This window comes from Convolutriloba macropyga, chromosome 9 (assembly GCF_964194025.1).
Source record: "Convolutriloba macropyga chromosome 9, txConMacr16.3, whole genome shotgun sequence".
Taxonomy (NCBI): domain Eukaryota; kingdom Metazoa; phylum Xenacoelomorpha; order Acoela; family Convolutidae; genus Convolutriloba; species Convolutriloba macropyga.
In genome coordinates this window covers 67,200,676-67,222,941 of record NC_134476.1, presented here as the reverse complement: position 1 = coordinate 67,222,941, position 22,266 = coordinate 67,200,676, and the positions used below count along the sequence as shown (strand labels likewise).

Below are 22,266 nucleotides of genomic sequence, written 5' to 3'. Positions count from 1 at the left end.
AAAACAGTTTTTCGAATAGTTTTTATAACTGATTTGCTACAATTTTTAATGAAATGTGCTTAGGGCCAGTAAAATCCAGAAATATACGACGTCATTTCCTTAAAAATCAATTAATTTTAAATCAAAAACTTCAAGAAATTTGACGAAGAACTTTTGGCGCAGTTTTTAGAGCTCTTCTCAAGAAACCTCAATTAATGAAACCAAATGCGCAGTCTAGAATTTGAAAATCCATCTTTGGAGCTCCATTTGGAGCTCTATCATTTTAATACAAAATAGCTCAGTTTACGTTAATTAGGTGATATTTCGCCTTTACTTACTCTACTTTAAAGACATATGTCATCATAGGGGCTGAGAACTCTGTTTTCCACGTTAAAAATTAACAACACTGGGAAATTCACGGGGGACAAAACAGTGACAGTGGAATTGTCAGTGGGGAGGGGGTTGACCACCATAAATAAATCTTGGAAACCATATCCAAGACATATATGGTGACCAGGAAAATTTGGCAACCATATGCCTGACCATACGCCCCAATTGAGAGGTCGACTTTATGAAAAGACTTATAAAGTCGACATGGGGGGTAATTTCCCTACCTTAAATACACGGTCGACTTCCATAGTGATATCCGACCTAAAGTCTTTTCACAAGTCGGCCAACGGTCTTTTCATATCCAATACTGGTCCACCAATAGTCTGTTCAAATCTGATATCGTCGACTTGAACTCTTTTCATAAGTCGACCAATGGTCTTTTCATATCCAGTACGGTCGACCTTAAGTCTGCTCATAGGTCTCTTTTAATAAATGCTCGGTGCATTTTGGGGGTTCATGGGTACTTTAAACTGAGTGTTGAGTACCCCGTATGTACAAAGATAGCATCAAATGCAAATAGCATGAAAAGATAGCATTCATGCAGATAGCATGAAATTTCAAACTCAGGCGTAAAAAGCGTGAAATAAGTGCCCCCTCGATCCCTAAAAGCGTGTCTAAGAATTTTGCATGGAATACTTGGATGCCGTGTATGGTTTCTGGAATGCCATAAAGGAACCATGGATATAACTTTGTCGAGAAAGAAGACTCAGATGGTTTAATGTATGCCAAACCCTCAGTTTGCCGCAAAAAAACTCCATGCAAATCGTGGCAATCATGGCAAGATCATGCAATGAACTTTCTGTATGGCCTGTACGGAACGATATATGGTTCTTGGATATGGTTCCCATGAAAGGTCAACGCGGGGAAAAATTGTCCAGGTGACTTTTGAAGCAAATTATTTTACTAGTTTTTACGTATTTATAGGTACTAAAAAAAAGTACATCCACATATCGGGAAAAGGTTTTCCTACGTTTCTAGATAAGTGTTAAGGTGGCCGTATTAGAAGAGGGCAGTCATAACGATCTTTTTTCTCAAACCTTGCAACGGGAGTTCAGTATTTAACTCTAAAACATATTCAGCTCGGAGTCAGAGTTTAATTGAGGTCACAATTTGCACTGAATTTGACTGATTCAGAATTACTACAGTGATTCATTTTGAATTATCTTCTGATTCAGAAGAATACTAATTATTTTCTCTTACAAAGAATTCTGAAATCTTTCCGAATCAGTACTAAAACTTGAAAATTCTCCAAAATTTATCTGAATCAGTACTGATTACACTGAGCCTTAGCTACGGGAGATTAGTGAACCAAGCTACCAGTTTTTGTATGAAATATACAATATACCTGTTCCTTTGCCAGTTCAGTATTTCAATTATTACACTTGAATATTTCAGGGGATTACAGCTACGCCTTGAACGACACGAAGCACAGCAGGCAGATACATTACGTAAAAAACATCCACTACGAAACTAAATTTAGAGGATATCTGCAAGATGGGGTAAATGTCGCCTTTATTATCTTGAATGCTGCGATCGAGTTTGACGATTACAGGAAGCCAATTGACCTCTGCACTGAGGGAAAGGTCAAAGATATTACTAAATATAGTAAGTTATGCCTTGTACTTTCCACAGGACCACCCGCCCTTGTCTACCTTGACCTATGAAAAGGGACCATGCGCGAAGTTAATGCTTCAAAAAATGTGCCCGTACGTAAGTCTCAGCGGCAATCAGTACTGATTCAGAGCAATTTCAGAAAATTTTCAAGTTTTATTACTGATTCAGAAGGATTTCAAAACTAACTGTGAAGTGATTTCTGAAATTATCTGAATCAGAGCAAAATTCAAAGAAAACAATCAGTATTTCACTGAATCAGAAGATAAATCAAAATGAATCACTGATTTGGCTCTGGATCACCCAAACTCAGTGCAAAATTTGATCTAAATTAGACTCTGACTCAGCACCGAATTTCCCCTAGAGATAGGTACGGGTGAGCAGTTTGGTTCAATGTAACTTTATACTGTTTTGCTCATCGAACGCTCATAAACAACAAAATTCAAAAGTAACAAACATTATTTAATTGAATAGATGCAAAATTATAGATTATATCATTTTTCTTGATTTATGCACTGCTGCTTAAAAGTTAAAGAAAACAGAAGCATGCTTGAATTTCATGTCAATTCATAATATACCTCTCAGCCCGGGTCGAGATGTCAGCGCCGTTTCAGCGCATCATTTTGTAAGAAGTGCACTAAATGTGCTTAAATTATGTAAGAATTGAGTTGAAAGCGCTGAATTGCGCTTAAAGGAGCTGAAACGCGCTGATTTTTCAATTTTTTCAGCGCAAAAATCTTACATAATTATGCGCTGAAATGCGCTCAAAATTTGTAAGGAATTTATTCGAAATTCAGCGCATTTCTTAAAATTAATTAGTGGATTTAAACGCTTTTTGACACCGATTCCTTAATTTCGAACCATTTAGTTTTCCCTATTTAACGATTAACTTTTGTCTTAAAAAATGTGCTGAAAAGCGCTGAAAAAATGAAAGAAATGCGCTAAAAATTCAGCGCATTTCTTACATAATTTCAGCGCATTTATTCCTAAACTGTCTATTGCTATAAAATCAAACTAAATAGGAAGATTTTCAGGTATGAATGGCGCAGTGGATTGACTGAAGGCTACGGCACCGGAGAGCACGGTTCGATTGTCAGTCATTGTTGCTTTTTGAAAACTCAGTGGATTTCAGCGAATTTCTTGCAAAGTTTCAGCGCATTTCAGCACTATTCAGCGCATTTTTATGTAAGGTTTTTGTGCTGTATTTTTTGAAAAATGAGCGCATTTCAGCTTATTTCTTACATAGTTTTTCTCAACCCGGGAGTAATATGAATCTACATCTAGTCACTTGTATACATTCGCAATGAGAAAGCCTTCAGTGATACTAAGGACACAGTACAGTGACAGTATGACTACTTGTAAAATATTTGTCGCTGCAATGATCAATTTAACCTGCTGCGTTTAACCCGCTGGGAAGGCCTAAATTGAAGGTGAAAAGGTCATGTTTTGTTGTTTCTGAGCCCCAAATAGTCCAATTTTTAACAATTTTTTGTCATTTTGTTTCAGTTTTTCGTTAGATGGGTATTAGGGTATTAAGGTATTTTGCAATACATAACTTCTTTATATCTATTTTTTGTGCTGTTTGTTATAGTAATGCATATTTCAACACAGAAATTGATAGTAATTTTTGTTGTTTCTTTCAGAATTTTTGCCCTTTTCTGATCCTTTTTTATCTTTAGGGGTCAAAGAAACCTTTGTTAGGCCTGAAGATGGGTTACGGGATAGATTATAGAGACAAGTGAGATATTTATGATATGTGAACATATTAGTATGAGGAATTTAAGCGACTTTTAAATAAGAATTTCAGTTTTTTTCGCTTTTTTTTATTGAAAAATTCTGACACTTCTTCATCTTTTCAAACTGTAGGGGCCAATGAAAATCTTTTCAGGCTTGAAGTTGTTTTTACTGGATAGTTTCTAAGAGGAAGCAAACCGTTTCAATGATAATTGTGTCCACATTTTTTGTCAATTTTTCAAAAAAATTGCAATTTCTGTCAAGTTCTTTGAATTTGTTTTTTTATATGTCAAGTTTGTAATCTTAAGGGACTAATGAAAGTTTTACCGAGCTTAGAAAGTGGTTACTAGATGTTTTTTGGCAAAGAAATTTATCCGAAGACATTAGTATGAGGAATTTGAGATTTGCACTATTTGGATTTTTTTAAAAAAAATAGGGTAATATCATTATCGTTTCGAACTGTAGGGGCCAATGAAACTGTTTTCAGGCTTGAATTTGTTTTTGGGGGATATTTTCTAGGAAGAGGGATATTGTTTCAAAAATAAATGTGTCACCTTTTTTTGTTGATTTTTCATAAAAAATTGCAATTCATATCAAGTTCTTTGCATTTTTTTGTCATTTTTCAAGTTTTTAATCTTAGGGGGCTAAAGAAAGTTTTATTGAGCTGGAAAATGGGTTGCTAGATGTTTTTTGGCAATGAAAAGTATCTGAGTATATTCGTATCAATAACTTTAGCGGCGATTCAAAAAAATTTGAGGTTTGTTTTAAATTTGTGTTGGAAAGCTTGGTTATTTTTTGCACTTTTCGTACTTTTGGGGCCAATGAAACTGTTTATGGAGTTAAGTTTGTTTTACTTTAAATTTTTGTGAGAAAAAGAATCGGATTTAATATCAAACGTTTTTGTTAACTATTCAATAAAATTTAATTTATTTAAGTTCTTTCATTTGAGGGTGATTTTCAAAGTTTTTCAATATTTAGGTGCGAATTAATCATTTGTGAGCTTGGTGATAAAGTAATGGAAAACTTTACTGACAAGAAAGTGTTTTGAAGAAATCATTATTACAAATTTTGGTGAATTTTCGATAAATTTTAATTTTCGTTCAAATTTTCTGAATTTTTGCCGTCTGTACAGCTTTTTGGTATGTAGGGTCACAGAGTGTTTTTTTAAAATTTTTTCATTGTGTTAATTTCTGTTTTTCAGTTGCATATTTTTGGTTTTGCGGACATCAGCGTGACTGAATCGAGCCACTTTTTGTAATGTTTACTTATTTTGCAAAATATTCTTCGCCCTCCTCCTTCTGTTTGCCTCTTCTTTCTGCAGCAAAATTTCGGCTGCAAGTTACTTTTGAAACATATTTTAGCTAGAAACAATTGGTTTTGAGGACATTCATGAAGAGTTAGAAAAATTTGCTATATCTTTTTGAAGTTTTCGGAATGTCTTGTGTAACTATCAAATTTTCTGAGCTTGAGCAGATAGAACTCTTTGATGGGTTATCTGTCTCTGGAATAATTTTTAACATTACACTTTTGTAAAGTAATTATTCACTCCAGAATATCTAGGGAATTTTGTTAGTCAACATCTTTGTTTTCAACACACTGTTCATAAAAGTACATAGACTTTGAATGATTTTGTTTTGTTTCAATGAGCTTGTAAAATAGTTTTTTGTTTGGCATTGTTTTGTGGTCAAAGAACCAGTTCGTAGTTTTAAGTTTTTCATTCACCTTTTGAATTGTATTTCAGGAACTGTAATGTTGTGATTTTTTAAGATATGCTCACACGTGTTTGGAAATTTTCTTCTCAATGAAAAGTCAAATTGATGCAGTGTTTTTAATTACGCCAGAGTAATAAAAGGAGCAAACAATCGACTAGGTTTGAGACGTAATTTGTTTTAAACCACCTTTAAATTGGATTGAGAAATTGGTGTTAGAATAAACTTTCCATTTTTCGAGAGGGAATTTTTGTTCTCACGTGCGTCAATTTGACTTCTCTCTTCAGTGTTTCTTCTTTTGAGCTCCTTTAAAAGTATACATAGGTGTTATAATTTAGCCTATTGGCAGTTGCTTGTATTCACAGAGGGGCAGCTGAAACTTTTTATGACCATGACCCTATCTATTGTCATTAATTGTTATTGAACATTTGGCTTTGCACCTTTTTCGAATTGTTTCTGCTGTCTTATCACCTGGTATCATCAATGGCAGGCATGTTTGGTTACCAATGAGGCATAATTGAATTTAATAAAAGATTTCAGTTATTACCTAGTGTTTTTTATGACTTTCAGAGGGCCTTTCTGAAACATTTTTAGTGGATTTTTGTAAGGTTTGCCAGTATTTTTTGTAGTTTTTGTTGTCATTAAATCCCATTGTTGAAAGCTCTCATAGGTTCCAAAGCTAACGCTCTCTATAACTTTGGCACCAAGCGTTCTCAAAAAATTTTAACGAGTTATTGAGTTTTGAGAGATTTTAGTGTTAACTTTGTTGACTTGTCTCTTAGTGTCATTATTGACAGATCTCATCAGTTGTTAAGAATAGATTGATTATTCCAAATAATTTTATCTTTTCGTTGCTATTGCTCTCTGTGCTTTATGCGCAGTTCATTTTTAAGAAAATCTTAAATGAGATTTGCTAGTACTGATTTTATTAGTTTTGCTAAAAGTTGTTATACTTATTGCTATCTTATTATTCAATCTCATTAATGACAAGTTTCATCGGTTGCTGTTGAGAATAGAGTATATTTGAGTTAAATGTTTCAGTTCATAGGTATTGCTCTGTGTGACTTTTTAAAATTAGGTTTTTAAGAATTTTTAGCGAATTTTTCAAGAAATTTTGTCATTCTTCGTTGTCTCATTAGTTAATATCACTAATGAAAGATTTCATCGTTTGCAATTGAGAAGTAAATTATATAATTTAGTTGCTTGAGTTCAAAGAAGTTTAATTTTGAATTTGACCCTATCTTCTTTCAAAAATAAAATTGAAGTTGATTTTTTTGTTTTGCTCGTTTTGTTGTTGTTTTTCTGGTCAGTTTGTCTTGTTAAGTTTATTCGCAAACTATCAGTTCTCATGAACTTCTTTTGCTACTTATTTTTGGCCCATTTGTTGGCTTCGTATTGTTTTTGCTGACGTGTTTATTGACTGCGATACCATTTGTTTTCGAAATGCTCAAATTGATGTGTGAATTTTGCCTTCATTCGTAGTTAGTTCTCCTTTTCTCATCCGTCAGAACTGCTTAAGTTTTTTATGACTTCTAAACTTTTATGGTATCCTGTGGTTAGGTATCTTGACATTTTTTAATTATATTTTTTGAAAACCCTGACTTTGTTATAATAAAGTTTAAAGATAAATTTTAAAAATTATTCTAATTTTTTCCAATTTCTTTAGTTTTTGCATCTTTATGTTTTCGTCTGTCATTGAATCCCACAATGTTATTGTTTTCAGCACTCGTTTTAGGAGATGTATAGAGATAATATTTTCATAAAGGGTTATTATTTGTGAATACTGAAACACTAGATCTTGGAAAAAAACGTTCTATTTTTTTTTTAGTTTATTTAATCTTCTCTTTGCATGTAGGGTCGAGGGCTTTGTTGACTGTCCTATTTTGATGTTGCTAACGAAATGTTTTTTGTCAGGTTATTTCTTATTCCAATTCTTTGGATTGCAATTCGGGACTTATCCTGCAATCTTTTTTTTCTTCAGTCAAATTTGGCCGATAGATATTTCCATTGAAGAGAATTGTTAGTGGAATCATTAAAAAGACTTTGCAGCGTAGATTATGGAAATAGAATAATTTTTCCGAATTGGGCTTTTTCCGCGGAGTTATCGAGGTTTATATTTTTGAGAATTTAGAGCGATTTCAATTATTTTTATTCAAATTTTCCGGAACCTTTGACTAAATTTTCGACAATTTTGCTAAAGTATGAGAAAATTGCGATCACATTAGCGCCGGTTATTTAAAAAAGACGACGATTATCAATGAACTATTTTGATCTCTTTTTTTGGCTAAAATTGAGGCTAAATATTTCAAACTTTAGCCTTTTTTCATGAAAAACTTCACGAAATGAGCTCCTTTGGTCCAGTTTGTATAAATTTAATGGAAATACGAACTCAAAAACTGCTGAAGCAGTTTTTCGCAAAATCCAAAGGGAGTAATTCACTCCGCTACTTTTAAGAGTGCTCTGAATTTAAAATTTGTTTGCCGTTTTTTTTTTCAAGTTTAACGCGATAGTTGTCCAAAAAGCTTCATTTTTTTTTATTTATTAACTAATAAGTTAACTATGGCTATGAAATTCGAAACAATTAAGTTTTCATAGTGGACGAATAGCAATTTTATGGATAGTTTCAATCTGTTCATGGAATTTTGCAATTCAAATTAAATCGGATTGTAATCAGTTGGCATTAAAAAAAAACTTTCAACCTTTTTAAAGTTAATTACAGAGCAGAACAGTTCAAATCAAGACTCACTATTGACAAGTACAATTGGTCTCCCGGAGTTTCAAGGAGTTTCAAGGAGTCTCAAGGAGTTTCAAATTATTGTTTCAAGCTTTATAGTGAAAAGCTTACGGTTGCTTCCACTTTTACAAACCTTTGATTTCAAAATGAACAATGGCCTATTTGTCTTTGCCACTTTTTTTCTATTATTTTAGTTAATTTATAGCTTAGTATCGGCAAAGAAATGTTGCTATTTCTTTCTAACACAATTGAACATATGAAAATTTAGTGTAAGGAATAGGGTATGATTTTAACGTCTTCGATGCCTTTTTCTAGATGAATTTAATGAAAGATTTACATTTGATTTCAATTGTCGTCATAAAATATCTGCTTAGTCGCATAGAAATTTTTGGACAACGACAGGTCTCATTGGCTTATTATGGAGGAATAGAAGAACCAATGTTCCGATTTTAGTAGATAGTTGATGGATTTCATGACTTTGAAAATAATTGTTTTCAAAAAAAAATAAAAGTTTATTTAAACTTTGAACTTTTGTTTTTGTCTATTTGATACCTAGTGTTATTACATAGAGGTACCATATCAAATTATTAGCCTATGTTCAGGGTCTTTATCGAATTAATTGTGGTTTTAACGGCTTCAAAGGAGGCTTTTTGGAAAAACAATCAATTTTTGATGTTTGTCTATTTGACGTTGTTTCTGTGCACGCATGACACATTCCGATTAATGGCAGGTCTCAATGGCTTCCTATGGATTAATAAATAAACATTTTGAATTTATTTCAATTTTTTGCTAATGGTTTTCAAGACATTGAAATCTATGGTTTTCGAAAAAGAAAATCTTTCACTTTTTTTAACCGCTTTGACGCCTTTTTTAGAAGAATTCGTCTGTTTTTAGTTGTACGTATGACGACAGGTCTTATTAGTTTTTTTATGGAGGAACAGATCAGCCTACATTCTTATTTGAAAAGGTAGCTGATGAAAGTCATGATTTTCAAAATAATTGTTTTCAAAACTGTAAAAGCATCCTTTGCATCATTAAGTTCATCTATAAAATAAACAAATACTAAAAAGTATTCTTGTTTTCCTTTTTAGTGAATTTCTTCTGTTTGTTTAAGCTATAGTATCAAAACTAGCATAATTTAAGAATGCTAAATATATTGCTCAGTAAAATGCATTTAAAACCATTAACCTAATCTTATTAACAGCAATTCTTATAAATAAATGCTTAGGATAAGGAAATCCTTTAGAGCATAGGAAGTCAGTCGCTTCAACCTCCCTCATCCCACTCCGCTAATCCCAAGCTAGTATCCCTAAGTCTAAGGCTGATACGAAAGCCAACCACTTGCCGTCGTTTGGGAGCAATTCTCCCGAAGTTAGTCTGTTATGTTATCATTTTGGTTCAATGATTTTCAAAATTTATTTAAGATATTAACGATTTCATTGTTGCATTTTATTATTTTAGCCTGCCAATCAATACGGTTAACACAACAACCTAAATTATTCGTAAACTTTTTCAGATATTATTGGTTTCTCGCTCATGCTATATCAACGAAAAAAAAATTGAAGTCAACTTAGCGAAGTCAACAAAAGAAGGCACAAGTTTTTACGGCGTGAAAATTTTTCAGTTGCTGAGATACGAAACTTTGTCAAAGTGACTTTAAGACCGAAAACTTTGTCAAAATGCCTTTAGTCAACAAGAAACAGGAAAACATCATAAAATTGTTGCAGGGACAATATAGAAGTAAGACAAATGTCATCACCAGATTCAGTCATTGCTTTTTCGCGGTGAGATTTTGAGTCATACCTTAGTGATGAGTGGAATGAAATCTTGCAAAAATCTTGCAAGTTGATTCAAAAGTTACAAAGGTCCCGCAAAAATTTTAAGTATATCAATCCACGCAAAAATATATCAGGGTGTTAAGATTTTAGAAAATACCTTTGAAGCAAATTATTTTTATTAAACAAGTTACAAAACTGAACTCCGTGGAAAAACCTTAAGCCCGTATCCAAAATCGTGAAAAAAATTTGCAGGAATCTTGCAAGTTTTTAAATTCTGGAAAATTTGTTTTGAGTTTTTTGGTAGCTTAAACTAACTGAAAACCAAATAAATAGAATAACCCGGGTTGACCAAACTTACTTACCATAAAACGAACCATATATGGTAACTAACTTACCATAAAACGAACCATATATGGTAACTTACTTACCATAAAACGAACCATATATGGTAACTTACTTACCATAAAACGGACCATATATGGCCCATAAAAGTCATAAAATGTTTTCGTTCTATGATCTTGCTACGATTCGTAAGTTTCCATTTATGGCTCGTTTTATGATATGTAAGTTTCCATTATTTTTTTCTTTTTATGGAGAATCTGGTAATTTATGGGTAACATTTATGGTCCGTTTTATGATTAGAAAGATACCATATATGGCCCGTTTTATGGTTAGTAAGATACCATACATGGTCCGTTTTATGGTTAGTAAGATACCATCTATGGTCCGTTTTATGATACGTAAGTTTGTTGAAAAGACCTAAATAAATAAAATATAGCTAACTTCTGTATTAATAAAAGACGACAATTTTTCTACTGCAAAAATCAGCACCATTTCCTTCTCGATCCCATGAATCGAAAAGCTTACAATATTCTTGCAAGCTTTTCATTTCATCTTGCAAGCTTTTCAACTCATCTTGTAATCTTGCAAGATGAATCAAAGAGCTTACAAATATCTTGCAAGTGAATCGAAAATCTTGCAAGATTTTTGCACCTGAGTCGACAAATTTGCAGCAGTCTTGCAAGCAATTTGGTACCCGTATGCATTAAGTTGAAAGATAGCTTCCAAGATACCTGCAAGTTTTTCAATTTGGCTATCACTAGGGCATAAATTGGCGGATTGAAGACTTCCTAAATGCAATGCTTTGCTATTCAGGCGCAGGCGCCTAAAAATGACTAGTTTGATGATATTGTTCCGGTTTAAGGATTGGGTTGGCCTAGGTCATAACGGAGACTTGAACAGGCCTTCTTTTCTGTTTTTTGTTGAGACAGAAATGTGAAGCCTGCAAAATGTAAGATAATCGATCTAATCCTTCTACTAAAAACTTTACGTATAAAATATGTAATCTTTGTTAAGTTTGATCTCTAGATCACTCCGCCTCGATTAATAATAATAATAATAAATTGTTCGCAGTGCCGTTGTCATAAAATATTAACAAGAAAATACATACATTGTACAAATACAATCGGTTACAATTTGTGACACTACAAGGTCGCCATTAAACCTATCTGGTTTGTTTTCGGGCGCATCACGGAAGAGTTGTGCAATTCTAGTTGAAAGAATAATATTGAAAGAAAAATAGTTGAAAGTGTTTAAAAATGATGAGCTGTCCTTTCCAGTAGAGATTAACTAAAAAAAACTGTGCTTGTAGCTATCAAAAATTTTGCTCTAATGAGCATGAAAGAGTCTGTCTAGCAGGTCCTGGTTACCAGTTATGTAAAGACTCAAAAATGTATTGCAAAAATCTTTTATGTTTGCCTCTTTTATTGTTCTAACATCTTCAAAAATGTGTTGCTATAATTCAATGCCATTTTAAGCATCCCAAGAACACTACTTTTCAACGAATTACTATTGAATCTTTGTCTGCTAATTTTTACAAACTGTCCAAGATTTCTCTTTTTCATGATATCATTAAGGTCCGAGTCCGCTATTATGGTTGAAAAAACTTCACTTAGCAGTTGCTTTTTTATTAATTTTACTGGTAGTTTGAATATTTCAAAAGCATGCATCTCTGATGCGTTGCTTATCAAATTGTGAACTCGTTTTCGCTCGAAAATTATTTGTAAAATTCTCTTAATTAATAAGTTGATTGGCTTTGAAACATTTTCGTTATTAGATGCGTAGATCAAAATTCCATATTGTACTATCGCTTTGACATAAATTTTAAAAGTTTTAAGAAGCTGTGTTCTTGTAAAAATAAAGCGTAATTGGTAAAAAAAAGGGAACAAAATTTTAAAAGCTTCTCTTTGACTTACTTAATATGATCTTTGAACTTCAACTGGTTGTCTATTATTAATCCTAGATACCTAAAAGAGCTGATTTGTTCAATTTCCGCTCGGTTAATTGTTGTTTTATACTGTTTTAGGTTGCGTCCTTTTGCAAACACCATGTGTTTTGTTTTTGTTGTGTTAATTGTCAGTTTGTTTTTATGAAACCAATTCGCAACTGTGGCTAGTGCGGCATCGTGATCTTTTCCTACAGTCTCAATATTACCTTTGTTAGAAACAACTGTATCGTCAGCATAAAGTATAGTTTGGCATTCTATTGACTTTAGAGTTGGAATGTCGTTTAGGAAGATAATGAAAAGCAGTGGACCGAGAATTGATCCTTGCGGGACTCCACATTTAACGTTTTTCACTTCAGATTCAGCTTTTTCTATTTTAATATATTGGAGTTGGTCTTTCAGATAGGATTCAAGCATTTTCAGTACCGTTCCTTGGAGTCCGTAGTGCTCACACTTTTTCTGCAGTAGCTCATGGTTCACTGTATCAAAAGCTTTTTTTAGATCAACAAAAGTGCATTTAGTTAAGTTTTTTGATTTAAACCAGTTTGCTCTAATTACTTCAGTTAAGGATGCTATGGCGTCAACGGTACTTAGTTTGCTTCCGAAACCAAATTGATTTCTTGAAAATGTGTTGTTTTTGCTCAAAAACGTATAAATTCTTTTATATAAAAGTTTTTCAAATAGGTTGCCAATGGCTGGAAGAAGTGATATTGGTCTGTAGTTTGTGGGTTTGCTACGATCACCGCTTTCGAAAGTAGGCACAATTTTGGCTATTTTCAGGCACTGTGTAAATACGCCAAGTTTCAGGCACTCATTTTATAATGTGTCAAGTAGTGGACTAACTGCCCGAGATATTTTTTGAGGAAAAGTAGTTTATGTTGTGGCAGTCTAAACTAAACTTTGATGGAAGCACTCGCAATGTGTCAATGATTTTGGTACTGGTTATTGGGAAACAGAACATGGTATTTGTGTTAGTTTCGATTTCATACTTCTGCTTTGGATCAAACGCTTTTGCTAGCTCTACTCCAATGTTTGCGAAAAAAGTGTTAAAGGTTTCTTTGTTTTCTACTATTTGTTTATTGTGGTGAGTCGTTAAAATTTTGCCCGATGTTTCATTGAAGAGATTGAAGAACTTCCTTTTCCTATTACCTGCTTCTTTTTCGATCTTATTATGATAACAATGTCTTAGTTTTTGTTTGATTAGATTTCTGACAAGTTTGCATTGAGGCTTGTAATCTTTTTGCGAAACCTTATTATCTGGGTTTTGTAAACACAATTTTCTTAGGAACTTTTTTTTGCCGCAGCATTTTTCATCTGATTATCTATCCATGTTTTTTGTACTCCTGTTTTAGTTGAACTTATTATTGGTAGACTTTCTTCTAGGGTTTTAATCAAAATTTCATGCAGTTTTTCTAAAGCCTTATCGGGGGAACAATTCACTACCATTAGAAGTAATTATTTTTAATTTGTCCATCAAGATATTGTTGAGGTCTTCGACAAATTTACAATTCTCTAATTTAGCACATTTTCTTGTGAACTTTTCGTGCCTATTGGACAAGTTTTCCAGAGATTGTTCAAATGTTAGTGTACTGTATGATGGTCTGAAATGCCGGAATCAGTAGTGTGGACAGAAGACAGAGTGTTTGAAAAAAAAACGCATCCAGTGTTGATTTCGTGCTCGAGGTTCCGCGTGTTGGTTCAATGCTTTCAACTATAGAGAGGTTACTTCCTTTTTGTTTTCTAGGTGGAATATAAACAGAAGTCATATTCAAATAATGCTGCTTATCTGCTTTGATATTTACTGTAAGAGCCTGCAGATCGTTGTGATCGCATTTTTTAACTTCAACAAAATCCAAACAAAAATTCCTACTCCACCCCCTCTTTTCATTTTCTCTCAGCTGCAAAGTTTTTGGTATTCTTTCAATGATAATTGTGACGTTTCGTAGTGGTTCTTAAGCCAAGTTTCTGTCAGGCAAAGTGCTATAGGTTTAGATTTTAACGTTTCTAATTGAATGTTTAGCAGATCAAAGTTTTTCTGAAGGGAACGTATGTTCTGTAGAATGATAGTTTGCTTATTTAAAATCATCTGTTTGTTTAAGTTTGGGGAATGTAATAAAGAAATAACTAAATTAATTATTTACTATAACTGGCCTTGATTTTGGTTTGCTGTAGTTTAGCAAAAGAACATGTCTTCAGCTTGCTGATAGGTCCCACTTTACCTTTTTTATACTTTTTTCTCCTCCTCCTTCCTTTTTTTAAAAAAAAACAGATTTACAGCTGGGGAAAAAACAAAGCAAGTGTTTATTCGCGGATATCGCAAATAGACACTGCAAAAGCCGAGTTATGTCTCACATTCCTTGCCTTGGTCAGTCGCGTAATTCGCAGGAAGAGAATAACTCAGCCTGAAAAAGAAATAAATGAAAAAAAATGAGAAAGAAACAGTTTTTGGTTTTTGAATGTTTTAGAATAGAAAAAAAACACACACAAATCCCTAATGGTTGCATTGAACATCTCTCCCGTCGTTGTGACGATAATTATTACAAATTAAATCATAAACAGTCCAAGCAAACACAAAGAATTGAGTCTGGGCTCAAGCTTGTTTCTCTTTGTTCTGTATTTCAGTTATTGTTATCGAAAACTTGTCTTTTCTTGGGCGGAGACGTTATGTTTTCCTCTGATCGCCTGTCCGGTTTTTCGAAGTTGTAGTTTTCTTTTCTTTTAATTGCCATTACTCTATCAAGATCTTCCAGCTCGTTGACTCTCATAAACTTTTGTTTGTTTATGCAGTTCTCAGCCAGCACTGACACTACACAGTTGTGTATTGACACAATCATGTCGCGTTTTTTAGCTTCGTGGGCTGTCCTCGCTTCAATCTCCGGGAGGGGTTCGTTGATATAGATGTTTTTTCTATTGATGGGATTGTTTTTCTTTTTGAAGTGCCATCGTTTTGAATAGACGTTGTTTTTGTCATCAAAATATAAGAATTTGCAGATTACCGACGACAATTGCATCGCGTTTCCATTGTTGGGCACTATATGTCAAGCCTTTATATTCTCAAAGGGAATGTGAAATTTCAAAAAATTTTGAAAAAACTTTAGTGCTTCTGCAGTCACATTGTTAACTTTTCTCGCGTCGAATGGGGGGTTTACGATAATAATGGAATCGTTCCTTTTATGACGCTCTTCAGCGCGCAAGCGATCGTTCAAATTTATTGTTACCTTCTTAAGGTTATCGATTTCTTCCGACTGCATTTTTAGAAAATTTTTTAATTTTTTTAGCTCGGAAACTATTGTATATACCTCGTCTTCTGTGTAATTTTTACTCACAAGTCCTGAAGAGCCTGGATTTCCACTTGCGTCGTCCATTGAATCCATCAAATAATGATAAGAGATAACAAATGCTGTACGATTTAACAGAATAACGAGAAAAAGAATTGATTGAAAAGTTCTTATGCTTTAAAGTTGTCAATATTAAGACACAGTTGCAGCGCACAAAAAAGTTAGAAAATCATTTTAGCTTAAGCTCAACGACCGCTTTCTTTCTGTCGGTCACACAGTATCACCATAGTAGTGGATAAAACAAGGAAACCAACCACCAGTAAAATTTGACCCTTTCTTCTAACGCTAATCTCGCATGTCGAATCGGGCCAAATTCTACTGCTTGTTGGTTTCCTTGTTTTATCCACTACTACATATTACATTTATATTCACTCAGAATCTATCATTTCTTGTCTCACTTAGTGCAATCCACTAATACAGAGTTAAGCTGGTACTTGTCCATTATCAGACGGATAGTTCGGGTTCTATCCCCACCGACTCCGGTGGACGTATCCCAGATACTAGTGTAGCTAGAGAGACCAAGTAAACAAATTTGCAAAAAAAAACTAGAACATAAGAAGAAAACATGAATAAAAATTGAAAAAAAAAATATTAAAAAAATAAAAATTTTCATATCCTCCTAATCAATATTTAATCAATCTAAAACTAAAACTTTCTTGTCTCACTTGGCGTAGTGGTTAAATCATCGAGTCTAGTTAAGTTGCTTTAGAAAACGGAAGGTTTGGGGTTCCTTCCTCACTGACTCCAGTGAACGTCCCCCGATTTGATAAAATACTATAAAATTAAGTGAGTTAAAAAACCAAATTCACAGTTCTTAAAAAGGATGACCCTGCTGTGAGACAGTATATGGGACACACTGTGATGGGTATACAGTCAAAAACACTGAGACTGGTGGAAACCCACTGATCAGTGTTTTTCAGTACAACTAGTGAGACCGTGTAACAAGCACGTAAAACCAACTTGCGAAAATCTGTGAAGCGACTTTGTGGATTGATAAAGCCACTTCGTGGATAATCTGCACAAAAAAACCAGCTTAACCCTAAACTTTTAAAATAAATCTTTTGAAATATTCCTTGAATCTATCTTCGGTATGTGTGTATCTATATCTGTTAAGGTAGATGCACAATCTGCATCTTACATTTCTAAACGTAAAGAAAGAAATATGCTTATAATCTTTACACATGTTGCACTCTAGAAATTGATTTGGATTGGCAAAATGGTCACCCAAATGTTTAATATAATCTTTTACTTTAACTATATCTTTGCATATATAAAAACAGTAATCTATTTCTTTACAATCGTTACAACACTCCCTCCAAGGTTTATTTTTACACTTATCACACTTCATTTTTCACTTTCGAAAAATTATTTTTTCCAAAATTTTCCCTAATAAAATACACCATGTTTAACTCAACAAGCAGTAATGTCACATTGTGAACTTCTGCGACGTCTGTATTTCATCCTTTGAAACCAAGAAGGGTTTATGCAGACATAAATCATACGATCCCAAACATAAAGAACTATTGGAGAAAATGTTTGATCTGCGATGCAGTTTCACTGATTCTGATTTGGATGAGGCTATAACTGAAGCCTCAACTAAAACTGAAGCCTCAACTAAAACTATAGAGAAAATGTATGATTCAGATGGAGACTTTATGTATGTCAAACGTTCTACTAAAACTGAAACTAAAGATGATATTAAAACTAAAACTAAACCCGACCACAATATCTACACCAGAATTTAATTTGAATGTAAAGAATGTCATGAAGAATTTAGAAATTAAGTAGCTCTAACTACTTATTCTCATAGTCACAATCGCATGTATCTAGAAAACACAGAAGACTTTGATATAAACTCAAGTCAGAACATGAGAGAATTTTACATTACGGATAAAGGTGGGAATTACAGTGAAGATATAGACGAAGCAACAAATTACTCGTTAGAGGAAATTAAAAACTGTTATCAGTTTAGAAAAATTAAGAGTTTTAAATATAAGGTCACGGCCGAGTTAAAATTACGAAAATATTTTTCAACACTGACTATACTATTAATAACCCAATATATGAAAATGGAGACTTCTTACAATGATTAAACTTTGAAAAGGAAATATATGAGGGTAATGGCTATGACTTTGAATTTCTCGAATTAAGAAGTATTCAGATAAATATTGAATCAACTAAAGCATCTATTGGTAGTTATAAAGAATTAACTCCCGATCTCAAAAACTTTAAATCAATATTGAATATACGTAGTTATAAATACTAATTGAACCATACTAATTGAATAAACTAATTGAACCAAGACAGCAACATGAAGATGACTTCGGATATATATTAAGAATACAGAAATTGTACATTATTAATATTTGGTTATACACACCTTGTGGAGGGGGTAAAGTAGAATTGTTTAACCCAGTGAATGATTTTGATAAAGATAGAAAAGATGTCAGAATATAGGTTTGGGGGAATGGGCTATCAGAACACTGTGCTCTAATTAAAAACATAGAAACCTTGTTAGATCGACCAAATAAAAATAACATTAAATATTATTATTGTGATAGATGTACATATTGGTTTGATTCACAAATTAAATACAACAAACATGAATGTAACAACTCTCTCAAAACCGAGGTTGTTTGTCATAAAAAGAGGAAAACTACTTTTATAAATGAACACAAAAGTCAGAATATAAAAAATATTACAACTGCTGATATAGAATGTTGTGTCACCAACGTCTTGACATCAACTAGCAAATATGTAATAGCTGAACACATACCAATAAGTGTGCGTTACATCTGGCAGTGCAATTTCAAATACTATCTTGGTCTTGATTGTATCAAAAGATTTGCTAGTGATCTATTAGAAATAGAAACTGAGAATAACTTTAAGCGCAACAATCAAATGATATTTAATGAAGAAGATAAATTATATCATGAAACTAATAACACTTGCCATATCTGCAGTAGAACATGTATTAATAAAGTAAGAGATCATTGTCATGAAACTGGTAAATATAGAGGACCAGCATGTAGAATATGTAATCTGAGGTACAAACAACAAAACTTCATTCCTGTAATATTCCACAATGGCTCTGGCTATGACTTCAACCTACTATACAGCGAACTCTTTAAACAGAATAATGATAAAAGAAAAGTTGATAATATACCACTAGCTGCTGGTAAGTCTAAGATGTTTAGCATTGGTTGTCTTAAATTCTTAGATAGTTATAACTTATTAGCTATGCATCTAGATCAAATGGCAAAGATATACGAGTGTAAAACTAATCCATATGAATACTTTGGTTCAGACACCTATGACAGCGAAGCTGCCAATGGTAGCAAAGCTACCTACCAACAAGTTATAGGTAATCTAAAAATAGAAGACTTCAAATCCTCTCTCTCGAATAAATTAACAACACAAGAAGAAGTATATATCTTTAATATAGACAACAGTCATAAAACTGGTAAAGATCTAACTATAGAACATTTACAAAATGATGTGGAAATGTTAGACTAATGCATGAAAGAATAAGTTAAACTAAGTATGAAAGACTTCAAGCTCAATCCCCTACACTATGTAAGTCTGCCAGGCTATAGTTTTGATTGTTGGTTAATGTCAAGCGGTGCAACATTAGATACATTACTAGATAAATAAATGCTAGATGATTTCGTTGAGGCAAAGAGAGGTGGTATATGTGGTATAATGGGTGAGAGAATAATCAACAATGAAACAGAGATAAAGTCCCATAACAGAAATATCTGGTACAACGATGCAAACAACCTATACGGCTATGCAATGATGCCGAAGCTACCTTATATGGACTTCCAGTTTACTACTAATACTACTACTACTACTACTACTACTACTACTACTACTACTACTACTACTAATACTACTACTACTACTACTACTACTACTACTACTACTACTACTACTACTACTACTACCACTACTCTTGTTACTATATTAAATACTCCAGATGATAGTGATCATGGTTACTATATAGTTTGCGATATTAATTATACTGACACATGTAAAGATAGAACAGAGCAACTAGCATTAATGCCGTATAAGAGAAAGAAAAATGATAATGATTTGGGATACCGAGAAAGAGAGAAAAGTAAAACAAAAACAGAGAAATTGATGCTAGACCAAAACAACAAAACAGAATATATGGTTCATTATAGGATGTTAAAGTTCTATGTTAAGATGGGAGTAAAAGTAACTAAAATACATAGAGTAATTAAATTTAAACAAGATTATATATGTAGAGATTATATACAAAACAATACTAATAAAAGAGCAACAGCTAAAACTGAAGCAGAAAAGGATGTAAGGAAATTAATGAACAATTCACTATATGGAAGAATGTGCATGAATCCCCTACACTTCCTTCAAAATAAGTTCTTACATGATGAAGAAAAGATTATGAAAAATATAAGTAAACCAACATTCAGGATTATAACTAGATATAAGGATAATAGCCAAATTTAATATATAAAGAAAAAATAGAATATGATTCGCCAGTATATGTAGGTGCTACTATCTTAGAATTAAGTAAATTACACATGTATGATGTATTCTATAATGTTCTTCAACCATCTCTCAAAGATCTACAACTTCATTATATGGATACTGATAGTTTTGTATTAATTTTTAGCGAGGGTAATGTGGACAATGAACACGTGGACCTATCCAATCTCGAACCTCCAATAAAAACTAATAATAAAGTTCCAGGCAAATTCAAACAAGAATTAGGTAGTAAAGTTATAGAAGAGTTTATAGCCCTGTCACAAAAGACATATAATTTCAAAGACTATCCTAAGAATACGAAAGAGAAAGGAATAAAGAATTGTAATAATTCTAAACATGAGGAGTATTATAATGCACTAATGTATAACACAGAGAGAAGTGTAGATGAATGTAGAATACAAATGTTGGTGATAACATGACAACAACAAAAACAAGTAAGATTAGTCTAAACACATTTGATGAAAAAAGATTTTTTGTAAATAATATTAAAAGCTATCCTCATGATGAGAATCTATATCTATTCAAAAGAGATCTAGTAAATAAAATCTGCGAAGCAGGTTGGTGAAGGGCAAGCCTTGTTACACCAAGCAAGGCCAAAGGCCCTTCCCCGATTAAGAATGCATCATTAGATGGAGACAAAGACCTACGTATAAATAATATTAAAGAGCTAACCATTAATGATGATAGAAAGTTAATCCTTGCTGAAATTTCACTATATAATGATTTATTATAATTATAAAAAATGACTAAACTAGAAACACTTATAAAATTAAATAATCTAGAAAAACAAAACAATTAAACGATTAGAAGATAATTTAAAACAACAAGAATATTATGGTGAAATAGAAAAGTTATTTGATCCTTTAATTAAAACACCAAATGCAAAAAATGAACAGAATCTAGCATTAAGCGAACAAACATTAAGAGCTATAGATTGGCAAAATCAAGAGTTAGATAAACAAACTAAGATGATCCAGCGAGCTGGTTTCCAGATCGGTGAAACCGCTTCACGGATCGGTTAAAACACTTCCAAGATTAATGAAACGTTAAAGGGGACCATAAAGGAAACTCAAGATATAGCACCAGTTTTTGTTGATACAAAGACAGCCAAAGTTCTTCATAAAATGGGGGGTCAAACTAATCCTCAATTAAAATTAAATCTTCTAGATTTGCCTACTAGAAGATATAAAATGAATGATGTTGATATAACCCTAGAGCAGAGTGCATTTTTAGTTAAGGATAATATAAATGAATTCTCAGAAGGATTTACTGACTTTGTTACTAAATCAAATGTATTATATGATGATATTGAGGAAGATGAAAACAAAATTAAAAGGTTTTTAAAGGATATTAGATATGATGTAGGAAAAGGAAATACTAAAAGCGCTAGATATAGAACAATAAAACGTATAATGGGTATAAAAGATGATGTATTGGGCAGGGCTTTAAATAGCAAACCCTAACCGAAATAATTTAGTAGAAAGATTAGAATTATTAATACTGGAAACAAAGGCTGTTCATGATGGATTGTATGATGAAATGCTAGATATATCTAAGCAACTATTATCTATGAATATTATTAATCAAGAACAACTAGATAATTTTTTTTTTCAACTTTGGTAAATAAATAATGATGGAAAAACAACAACAACAACAACAACTATTATCTAAAGAAGTATTCAATCCTCAAATAACAAAGTTTAGAAGAGAACGAATAATACCATTACATAAAGATGAAACAAGGTCAGCTGATTTAATTGATAAGTCATCTCTAACTAAACACAAACATAATTAAAAGTTTATATTAACAGTTATAGATATATTCACAAAATATGCATGTGCTGTTCCATTAAAGAAAAAATCTGGTTTATCTATAACTACTGGTTTTAAAATAGTATTAGGTGAACATCCACAAGGTGGCTCGGAATTTAAAGGCTGTGTTTATAGAGAGATTCAATAGAACATTAATACACATAATTAATAAACCATTGTTCATCAAAGGTGATGGCTATTGGGTAAGTATACTAAATGATGCAGTCATAACATATAACAATAACACTCATTCAATAATTAATATGACACCAGTTGTTGCTTCTAATAATCCTGATAAAGTTAGATACATTGTTAAATCTACCAAAGCAACACCAAAATTTAAAATTGGTGATTATGTTAGAAA

General features: G+C 32.6%; 1 protein-coding gene across 1 annotated transcript in view; it reads left to right on the top strand.

The window, feature by feature from the left end:
* Positions 1–22,266, top strand: part of LOC142346294 (clotting factor G beta subunit-like) — a 77,554-nt gene that overhangs the window by 29,352 nt on the left and 25,936 nt on the right. The window contains exon 4 of the mRNA XM_075398809.1: positions 1,765–1,974. Within this exon, the coding sequence (XP_075254924.1) occupies positions 1,765–1,974 (210 nt within the window). The remainder of the gene's footprint in view (positions 1–1,764; positions 1,975–22,266) is intronic.